General features: G+C 36.6%; 1 protein-coding gene across 1 annotated transcript in view; it reads left to right on the plus strand.

The window, feature by feature from the left end:
- Nucleotides 1-943: 943 nt before the first annotated feature.
- The window catches only part of LOC131190652 (alpha-2-macroglobulin-like protein 1), a 205,144-nt gene continuing 194,087 nt past the window's right edge, over nucleotides 944-12,000 (plus strand). The window contains exons 1-3 of the mRNA XM_058167999.1: nucleotides 944-1,101; nucleotides 7,963-8,173; nucleotides 9,408-9,552. Coding sequence (XP_058023982.1) covers nucleotides 944-1,101; nucleotides 7,963-8,173; nucleotides 9,408-9,552 — 514 coding nt within the window. The remainder of the gene's footprint in view (nucleotides 1,102-7,962; nucleotides 8,174-9,407; nucleotides 9,553-12,000) is intronic.

Here is a 12,000-nt window from a genome sequence, read left to right on the forward strand (position 1 = left end):
CCTACCAGAGAAAATTAGTAAAGAAAATATTTATTTGATTATAAATGTAATTACAGCAGCAAGAATAGTTTTTGTGCAAAATTGGAAAGCAGAGAAAATACCCCTGGAAGGAGAAATTATTAGAAAAATTTTAGATTGTGCAGAAATAAACAGATTAACTTTGATGATTAAAGAAAGAGAAGATTCAGAATATTTTAAGATATGGGATAAATTTTACCATTGGTTAGAAGTAAGGTAGAGATAAGCAATGGATAATTATGTAAGAAAATGATAATAATATATCTGTGGAAAAATGGTAATAGTTCAAATTGAAACAACAAAATGATGGAGCCAGAAAGAAAACACCGAGACGTCACACAGAAGGAATTACTGGTGTTTTAAATGTATGTTTGTCTATAAAATAAAAAAAATTATTTAAAAAAAACAACAAAATCAGAGGAAGGATCTCTGATGCCCCAAGAGGACCTGAGCCACTCCAAAAGCAATCTGAAAGACAACCCTCTGGTAAGCAACCCAAGTGAACCACTCATGCTACCCCTAAGACTTTTTATTCCCAGCCGAGGGATAGGGGAGGAAGTAGCAGCATTGCTGGATTCGGGGTGCACCCAATGCCTAATTAGCCCAACCCTGGCAGATTAGGTATTCACTGAAGGAAAATGAAAATCCCCATTGCTTTTTTCCAGCTAGACGGAACTGTAGCAGGGGGGTGGAGGGTGAGCCAGCCAATGTTGCCATGGAACCATTGCAAATTAAGCTGGGGAATCATAGCGAGACCCTCACATTCATAGTAGCCCCTGGAATGGAATGGCCACTAGTCCTAGGATTAACATGGCTGCAGAAGTGGAACCCAAAAATAAATTGGAAGAGAGGAACCATAAAATTCCAGGGGCATGTAACTTTCACAAATGTGAAAGAGGAAGGAAAGGAAAGCAGGGAAACAGCAATGACCAGCCACCCTGCTGCACCCACTAGCATCCCCAAAGAATACCAGGATTTGGCTGAGGTATTTAGTGAGGAGGTGTCCAATGAACTTCCACCCCATCGTGCCATGAACTGTGCCATTGAGGTCCTACTAGTGGCTAAATTTCCAAAACCAAAAATGTACTGCATGTCCCACAGAGAACTAGAAGAACTCAGAGCATTTATCGACAAAAACCTAAAAAGGGGCTTCATCGATCCCACCTGACCAAAAATAGCAGCCCCAGTGTTATTCTGCAAAAAGAAAGATGGCTCTCTATGCCTCTGCGTTGACTACTATAATCTAAACACAATCAGTTTAGAAAATATATATCCACTCCCCCTGGCTCACCTCTCTAAAGCAAAAATCTTTTTAAATCTGGATTTATGAGAAGTGTACAACCGCATCAGAATTAGGGAAGGGGATGAGTGGAAGACTGCTTTTAACACCCCGCTGGAGTGCTACCAATTTAAGGTTCTCCCTTTCAGATTACAAGGGGCCCCTGCCATGTTTATGCAATTAATTAATGAGGTGCTCCATGAACATTTATACAAAAGGGCCCTGATTTATGTTAATGACATTCTAATTTACTCCAAAACAAAAGCAGAACACATAAAACTAGTCCGAGCAGTTCTTGCTAAACTCCATGCTGCCAAACTCTATGCAAAGCTCTCTAAATGCGAGTTCCACCAAGAAAGGATTGACTACCTGAGGTATAGAATATCCCACGAGGGGATAGAGATGGATCCACTTAAAGTAAAAGCTGTCATTGATTGGGAGCCACCCCAAACCCATAAATAATTACAAAGTTTCCTTGATGTTGCTAACTTTTACAGTCAATTCATTCCAGCCTTTGCTAAAATTGCCCTCCCAATTAAATTAAATTAAATTAAATTAAATTAAATTAAATTAAATTAAATTAAATTAAATTAAATTAAATTAAATTAAATTATTAAATTAAATTAAATTAAATTAAATTAAATTAAATTAAAAAGGGGGGGAACCAAAACCAAGGCAACCCCTTAACTGGACAATGGAATGCCAAGCAGCATTTGAAAAACTCAAACAACTATTCTCAGCCGAACCAATCCTAAAACACCCAGACCCAGAACACCCTTTTGTCATCCAAGGAGATGCCAGCAACGTGGCAGTAGGAACAGTCCTACTTCAAAACAATGAACAGGGACAATTTGCAACCATGTGCATATACAGCCAAGAAACTGACAGAAACCGAGCAAAGATGGGCTATGTGGGAGAAAGAGACTTATGCAGTATGATGGGTCCTCCTCACATGGAGACAATTTTTAGAAGGGAACAAAATACCTTTTGAAGTCTGGACTGATTATAAAAACATAGAAGCTCTGAAGATCCCATGAAAACTCTCTCCCAAACAAGTACGTTGGACACAATATTTTAAACATTTTAACTTTACCCTCAAATATCTCCCAGGAGGGAAGAACTTCTTAGCTGATGTCCTGTCCAGGAAGCCCCAATACAACAGTAAAAAGATTGAAATTGTTAAACCTATGCTCCAAACACCCCAGTTAGTTGCCAAAGTTGTTACCCATGCACAAGCCAAAAAAGAACTGCTTGCCAACAATGCAACAGTCTCAAAATTTAAGGAGGTGCTACTTAAGGACGATTGGTTCCAGGCATGCAAACACATTTGTTTTCTCAAAGATGATTTAGCTGGGTTGAAAACAAACTTTACATCCCTGCTAACCAAAGATTGGAGCTTATGAAACGATGCCACAACTCCAAGATTTTATTATTTATTTATTTATTTATTTAATCAAATTTTTATACCACCCTATCTCTCGAAGAACTCAGGGCGGTTTACAGCCTGATAAAAATACAAATATAATACAAGATAAAACACTAATTAAAAAACTTATTTAAATAGGCCAAAATTTAAAATTACAATTAAAATGATAAAACCCCATTAAAATTAAATTTAAAATTAAAATTCTAGTCCAGTCCTGCACAAATAAATAGATGTGTTTTAAGCTCGCGGCAGAAGGTTCGAAGGTCAGGAAGTTGACGGAGTCCTGGGGGAAGTTCATTCCAGAGGGTGGGAGCCCCCACAGAGGGTGGGAGCCCCCCCAGAGAAGGCCCTTCCCCTGGGTGTTGCCAGTCGGCACTGCCTGGCAGACGGCACCCTAAGGAGTCCCTTCCTGTGAGAGCGCACGGGTCGGTGGGAGGCAATCGGTGGCAGCAGACGGTCCCGTAAGTAGCCCGGCCCTAAGTAGCCCGGCCCTAAGCCCTAAGATAGCTGGACATTTTGGATTTGTGAAAATGCTACACTTAATCAAAAGGCAATTCTGATGGCCAGCCCTTAAAAGAGACATTGAGAGCTACATGGCTAGCTGCCCCACCTATGCAGCATGGCTAGCTGCCCCACCTATGCAGCTGCAAAAAGACGACAAGAAAAGTCCCCAGGGCTCTTACAAACTGTAGCAGATCCTTCAAGCACCTTGGAGAGAGATTTCTATGGTTTTTATAGTTGAGCTCTGACAGATTGGGAAACCCAGTTATTTGGGTTGTAAAGGACCTCTTTACAGTAGCAAAAATGTTTTTAGTCCACATTTACCACCTCCATGGAGCTCCCCAACAGATTATCTCAGACGGGGTGTCCAATTGGCCTCCAAATTTTGGCGGGCTTTTTAAAATCTATTAGGCTCCGCCCAGGGGCTGTCCTCTTCATACCACTCCCAGACAAATGGGGGGGGGGGCTGAAAAAACAAATGGCATATTGGAACAATACCAAAGATGTTTTATTAACTATCAACAGGACAACTGGACTGACCTGTTATCTTTTGTTGAAGTAGCTTACAACAACTCTGTACACAGTAGCACTTGTTTCACCCCTTTTTGGGTAGCCACAGGACAAGAATTTAACCCCATGCCAAAGCTACTCTCTATGGAACCTGACATTCTTAAGGAGTGGATAACAGCCTATAAACCACTTGGCCAGTGGTCAGACTAGCACCACTGCTAGTCTGACAATGAGCAGACTAGTGTTCAAAAGTACTCTGATCACTGTAAACAAAGTGTACCAATGGGTACAAATGGCTTTTGTTCTTTTGTCACAGAAAAGCCTTCAACCTATTGAGACAGTGTCTCTTTCGCTGTATTGCAGATGATTCTTGCTCAGTTTCTTCCAAAGATCCATAGTATGGGTTTTATTTTCCTGAACACTGTTATTCAGGAGAAGGACCTCAGGGACACCTGGTGTTGACTCAGAGATGAAAGAAAGTAAATATGAATGTCACTGACCCAAACATGACTAAGTCCATGTTTATCATAGCTGATCTGTTCTGAGGCCCATAGAGAACATTTAAAGCTCTGCAGCAGTCTTGGTTTTTGGAGTGTGAATCTAACCTCTGCCACTTATCATTCAAGCCATGGGGGCAGCCACCTTTCTCAGGGCTCTGACTCTACTGATATTCACAGCTTTGGCCTCTTCAGATCAGTAAGACTTTATTTATTCCTTTGTTTGGAAGATTTCAAATGGTATATCAATGGAGGGAGAAACATCTGATAAAATATTCAAATATTTCCTCACTAGAGGTTTACTGTACTTTGCCTTCTCATTGTTTATGCAATATCAATATGGAAGTTTTATTAATTGCCATTCAAAGTTTTCTCATATTTTTTGGAACTTGCAAACTGTCAGATTTGGGAAAGAACAATTTCTATAGCTACACTGCTTTAGTAACATTTTAATAAGGTGGGGTTTTGACAGATATAGTAACATTTTTACGCTTCTAATATTTTTTATTTTTTAACAAAAAAGAACAACAATACATAACATACATTGACATAAAACATATGACAAAAAAGAATAACAATACATAACATACATTGACATAGAACCTATTTTCCTTCTTTACATCAGCTTTGTTTCTTTATTCCTCTCATATTTACATCCTTATTCCTCTCTCGTTTCATTTAATTAAATGTTTCTTTTTGGTCCCATTCTCTCTTATTATCTTCTATCCTATCTATCCTTCTGACTATTCATTTTCTTTCATACCTTGCCATTTTATATACATGTATATGTAAGCTTTTCACCTTTTTTCATCATCTAGTATTTCTAGTCTCTAGCCAATTCCCTAATTTTACATTTTCTAGCAATTTTCTATAATCCTTTTTGATGTGGACCTCCTGTAAACATATCACATCTACTTCTATTTTTTTTTAATTTGTTGAAGGTTAGAGCTCTCTTTCTTGGTATGTTTAAACCATTAATGTTTATTACAAACACCTTGATTGCATCTCCCTTTTTTTATTTATTCTGCCTTTTTTGTGCTTCTTATCTCTCTTACTAGCCTTCCTCCTTCTCTTTCTATCTGCTCTTTTTCTTGTCTCTTTTGTGTTTCTCTTTCTTGTTCTATTTCCACTGGTATCTCTTCATCTTGATTTCTGCTCTCAAGTTCCTTCTTACTTTCCTGTTCTTCTTCCTGTGCAAAGTGTTGTTCAAAGAAATCCTGCGCTTTTTCAATTGTGTCTACCTTATATTTTTTTGCCTGCCATGTTATGAGTATGCCTTCTGGTACTAACCATCTAAACCTGACCTTGTATCTTGTTAATTGTGTTGTGAGAAATTGGTATTGTCGTCTCTAGTCCCTTATTCTGCATGGTATTTGTTTTAATACTATAATTTGTTTACCTTTGTATATTATAGATTCCTCTCTTGTTTGTTTGTATATTTCATCTCTCGTTGCTCTTTTAATAAACCTTATATGTACCTCTCTCACCTTTCTATGTCTTTTTGCATATTTAGTGACATTTTAAGCAACTGAATATCAATAAATTTTTGACATACTTATACAGTTCAGTGTTTGTTGTTTACCATAATAAAAAAAGAAAACTACAATTACTTTCCACATTTATCTTCCAGTAGCAGAGCAATGGCTGAGTAGAACTGAAAGCCCCAAATTAAGCACAACCTGGACACTTATAGGGAGTTTTAGCAAGTGGTTTTTGATGAAAGATTAACTTCAATGAGCTAATAAGGGATTGACAGGATACGTTTGTAAAAATACAATGGGGCATCTGGACCAATCTAAAGTAATTGCAAGAGTCAGATCTGGCTTCAATGGTGTAGGCACCCAGACTATAGCATGCAGAATAAATTTCAAGAATGATGTTATTACCATATTACAATTTAGCTTCTTTTCCTTAACTTTAAATCATAGCAATTATTCTACTCTTTGGAATCCAAACAATACAGAAATGGAGCAGAAACATTTCTGATCCTGATTGAAACATGTGCTCTTCTTGGGTGAAAGACTATCAGACAAGGCAAGCTTTGAGAGATACCATATTTTTTGCACTATAAGATGCTCCAGACCATAAGATGTGCCTAGCTTTTGGAGAGGAAAACAAGAAAACAAAAAATGGTTTTGTTTTGACCACGAAAATCTTGCATGGCTTTGTCTAAACCTTTTAAGACTTATCTTTGATTCCCTCTTGTAACATGCTATTATACAGAATAACAGAGCTGGGCCCAGAATATTATATCTGTTCCAGACAATCCCAATCAGATTGGGGAATTTTTTTTTGAGGAATTGAATAAAATGATACTCAAATATATTTGGCAAGGTAAAAAAGCGAGGATAAAATTAAAACTATTGAAAGATGTAAGAATAAGAGGGGGTTTTGGGTTACCCAACTGGGAACTATATTAAGCCGCAAGCTTAATGTGGATCAAGGAATGGATAACCTTAAGGAATAATAGAATATTGACTCTGGAAGGCCACGACTTGTTAATGGGGTGGCATGCCTTTTTATGGTATGGACAAACAGCGGTGTCGAACAGCAATGGTAATAGGCGATGGCAGCAACAGGTGGCAATAGGCGGTGATGATAGGCCATTCGCTGCCACTGCCTGTCACCGCTGCCACACCAACCCCCTCCCCTGCCTGTCATCGTGGCCCAGTCTGTGACAAAATATTCGCTCCATAAGATGCACAGACATTTTCACCCACTTTTTTGGGAGAGAGGAAAAAGTACATCTTATAGTGCAAAAAATATAGTATATCTCTTCAGGTTGATATTGTTAACCATCTAAATATTGTAAGAAATCAGGTTTCATATCCCAAAATATTAGTTATATTCAGAGAATGTATTTATTTGATTAGCCCAGGGCAACTGTGTTAATAACTATTCCAGTTATCTGAAATACTATTTGCAGACTCTTTGACGTCTACCCACATTACCATCTTCTCCACACTCTGAGATCCTGAAACAAATGTTGTTACTCCTTGGCATTTGCATGAAAAGTAAGGTCCTGCCCTTAGGCATGAAAAGCCAAATGCACAGGTACAGAATAAGTAATATCTTATTCAACTTATTTTTCAAAGCATCTGAGGAAAGAACAAGAAGTAGTGGGTGGAAGCTCATTAAAAAGAGATCCAACCTGGAGCTAAATTTCCTGACAATGAGAATAATTAATCATTGGAATGGCCCCTGTAGTTCTGGGTCTCCATCACTAGAGGTTTTCATGAAGAGATTGAATAACCATTTTTCCAGAATGGTATAAGCAGGGGATTAGACTAGTAGATCTCCAAGGTCCCTTTCAATCCTATCATTCTATGATTCTATGCAATCAGTCCCTATTTTTAAAAAAAATGTTGGCTCTTATATAACTAAGTTCCACCTTGCAGAAGCCTATGAGAGATTTCATTTCTGATTAGGAAGCAGGTAACAAACATTGTTTGTTGTTGTTGTAACAGACATTGTCTACAATTCCCTTATACTTATTGACATAGTCAGTTTCTGCTCTAGATGCCAGTGATGGGAATCAAGCCACCAAGTTGGGGAACACCCTTCTATATCACACATTGGATGCAAGCCTACTGCAGTCTAAGGTTTATGTTGATGTGGTCTGTAAACCTCTGACTCAATATCCTTGCCTTAGAAAGCAATTCTTTTTTGTCTTTGTAGCTTATCCACTATGAAACAGGATTCACTACTTTACACTTCTCTTTTTATTCCAGACACTACTTGATCATCTTCCCAGCATTCATTCATCATCCCAGTACAGAAAAGTTCTGTATATTTCTAGATTCCTTCTCAAAGTCTGTCCATGTCTCAGTAACATTAGAGATGAAGCTACAGAACCATACTCTGTTGGAGAAAGATGTGAACACACCAGGGACCTTTGAGTGCACCAGTTTCCAGGTCCATTTTTTAGTTGTATACAACACAGTAAGAAGAGCTAACCTTATTCATTTAAAAAAAAATATTGGAGAACTGATAAAGTCAATTTCAGTATAAAAAAGAGGAAAGGAAGATATAGGAAACTAGAAACTACTTAGCTCAATAACCACGAAAGATTATCAAATAGCATCTCTGAAAAAATTATTGTAACAAGCATAGGGTTATCCAGGACAAATTATGTTATAACGATATATCTTTTTAAGGCAGAGACTAAAGACAAGGAAATGTTGTAGAAATAGTACATTCTGATATCAGAAAATCATCTTTGTCATGAAAAAGCTAGAGAGTTCTTTTCAAGTCTCTATTGATGACCCTGTGCTATTTAATTAGTTTATAAATGGTTTATAATAATACAAGGTAGAATAAAAATGATGCTTATTTGCATATACTATTAAGCTAATTAAAGAATAAAACTGCAACTCAAAATAATCTCAAGAGCTTGAACACAAGTCAAATCCATCAGGATAATCTTTAAAAGTGACACGTGTAATGGTTTTTGATGGAAAAAAGATTGAACACACAGAGACAATTTGGGGGAGATCTAGCTTGTAGGAAGGATTCTGACTTTCTATTCATTTGAAGATCAAACTTTAAAGAAATGATGGCTAGGGGAGGTAGCTACAGCTGCAAGATCATTATAGTACATATGTCAATTCCAAATAATAAGCAATAGTCCACCCCCCCCCCCAATTTATAAACTGCAGTAAAATGTAACTAATCATTTTAAGAAACTTTGTGCCAATTTAGCATTTCTCCCCATCTCACCTCTGTTCATTCTTTTGTACATATCAATCTTTCTCTAGGTTCCAAAGTTTGTTCCCAGGAACCAGGATTTTGGCTTTTACTATGTAAGTCTGTCTTCTAATAACCATTCTCTGACTGAGAGACCTGAACACTGGAAAAACTAAGGAGAGGTATAAGGAGTGAAAAAGGGTAGATTTTTTTCCAAGTCTTTGGAATAAGAAAGAAGGCAACATCAAGAAAGGAAGTATATTAAAGTAAAAAGATAAATGGAGGCTCCAGTACAGATTTGAGAAGGTGATAGTGTGTAGATATGTATGCAAGAAGATATTCTTACACTCTCTATTAATAATAGAGAGTGTTGTCAGAATGACCCAATTCCTGGAGAAGAGACCATAGTTTAGCAGAATAACACCCATCTGCAAATACTGCTTTGTTCTCAGAACTTTAGCAAAACTTGCTCAATTTGTATTCTATAAAGGAAGAAGAAGTGGCCTATGTTCATGTCCTTATCCAGCATGACAAAAACACAACATTTGAAAACCGAAAGAAAGTTCTAGTCAAGAATGCTCATAAAAGGACCCTCATAGAACTAGACAAACCCTTTTACAAACCTGGAGAAGAAGGTAAACATAAGTATATATTTGTCAAACACAACAATATATATAAGTATAAGCATGAAATAACCATACAAATTGAATACAACCAAAGGGAATATTAGGACAGGAACGGTAAGCACGCTGGTGCTCTTATGCACGACCCTTACAGACCACTTAGGAATGGGGTGAGATCAACAGTAGATAGTCTTTGGTTAAAGCTTTGGGGATTTGGGGATCAGACCACGGAGTCAGGTAGTGCATTCCAGGCATTAACAACTCTGTTACTGAAGTCATATTTTCTACAATCAAGATTGGAGCGGTTCACTTTAAGTTTAAATCTATTATGTGCTCGTGTATTGTTGTGGTTGAAGCTGAAGTAGTCTTCGACAGGAAGGACATTTTAGCAGATGATTTTATGAGTTATACTCAGGTCATGCCAAAGGTGGCGTAGTTCTACATTTTCTAAACCCAGGATTTCAAGTCTGGTGGCATAAGGCATTTTGTTGTGATCAGAGGAGTGGAGAACTCTTCTTGTAAAATATTTCTGGACACGCTCAATTGTATTAATGTCCGAAATGAAGTGTGGGTTCCAGACAGCTGAGCTGTACTGGAGAATTGGTCTAGCAAACATTTTGTATGCTCTGGTTAGTAGTGTAATCTTTCCGGAGAAGAAGCTATGCAAGATTAGGTTTATAACTCTTAATGCCTTTTTGGTGATGTGGTTGCAGTGGGCTTTGGCACTTAGATCATTTGATATGAAAACTCCAAGGTCTTTGATGGAGTGAGGGTCATCTACAAGGTCATGTCCATCAAGCTTGTATTTAGTGTTCTGATTCTTTTTTCCAATATGTATCCCATATTTGGAATTTGTTACTATGTACACAATATTTAGAAGTGCTATGTGGAGAGACTTTGAAGTCCAAAGTCCTTTTTGCCTTAAAAGAAGAGGCCCACTTAATGTAGCAGGACTGACTAGTTTACAAATGGATTAACACACACTTAACTAGCTAAAGAGAACATATCTGCTCCCATCAATTACATACATACACAATTAACTAAGTGAATGATTCACAAAATTACTGGAAAAACAAATCAAGCATTTCAAGAGGTAAACTGTTAAAGAAAAGCAAAATTTTTAACTGGTAATGTGACTTGAATACTGGGATGGCTGGTTGATTGTTATGGGTGATGGGGGGCTTGGAGGTGATTTTTTGATTGTAGGTTTTATTTTTTATGCAATCAGCATGGTAGTCAATGTATAGGTTGGATTCACCATTGTCTTGTCTTCTTTTAAGTTCTGTGCGAAGTTCACAAGAACGTATCCGTTGTAGAAAGGATAGATCAGGACGTGATCTAAGTTTACTGTAGGTAGGGTTGGATTTAGCAATTGAGTTTATAGTATAGATGAATTTGCGTTTACTGTCCTTTTGACTCTACAAAATCTTGGTGCTGTTGACCCATCACTGTTTTTATATTCTGGTCCATCTCTGGAGACAGCAATTATTTCATTTGGGAAGATGGTTAATGAGTTATAATTTCCAATGATGTTGTGAATCTTATTTATATCTAGTTCGTTAGTGTTTTCAAGTCCAAATAATATTGCATTATTTATTTTTTGTCCTCTCTCCATTGCATCTCTGATTAGTTGGTTAATAGTTATTTGATGTTTAGGTTGTGTTGTATTAATTTGCTGTCTAGGTTGAGTTGTAGGTGGTGTATTAGGTTGTGTATTTTGTGATGATAGATGAGTTTGGAAGAGATTTGGATCATTTGAGTTTTCATTTTTTAGCATTGAAATTTGTTTTATCAAGTTTGTGAAACTTTGTTCAATAACTGATAGAATTTTTTTTTCTAAGTTTTGTTCAATATTTAGTATTCTTTTTTCTAGGTTTTGTTCAATAGCTTGTAATCTTTTATCTAAGTTTTGTTCAATAGTTATTAATCTTGTTTCTAAGATTTTATCAGCGTTGGATTTTCTGGCTGGCATAATGATAATCTTTCTTATTTCTTTGTTTTATTTCATTTACTAAAATTTTATTTTATTTATTTATTTTATTTACTAAAGTGTCAGTAATCAGAAATAACACCTTTTTTGCTTTACAAAATATAGTAAGTAATATATCTACAATATAAGTTTCCACACTTTCTTTAACACTCTGAAACAATTTCACAAACTCAGTACCCTAAAACAGCCTTTTCATTAACATATTAAAACAAATATTGCTTTAAATTCTAATATTTCCACTACACCTCAATCTCACATTTTCATTTTGCATGTAAAGTGACTTGATTTTTTAATATATATAATTTGAACCTAAGCATCTAGCATCCAACAATTCAATGATATGTTTTTATTTATTAAATGAATACATTTACACAATTATATAATTTCTACAAATTTGCACTCTCTTGTTTTCATTTTCACACTTTTACTTTGCATAATATATTCTCTTTCAGTGTCTTTAACTAACTTAA

Source organism: Ahaetulla prasina, chromosome 2 (genome assembly GCF_028640845.1).
Source record: "Ahaetulla prasina isolate Xishuangbanna chromosome 2, ASM2864084v1, whole genome shotgun sequence".
Classification (NCBI taxonomy): Eukaryota; Metazoa; Chordata; class Lepidosauria; order Squamata; family Colubridae; genus Ahaetulla; species Ahaetulla prasina.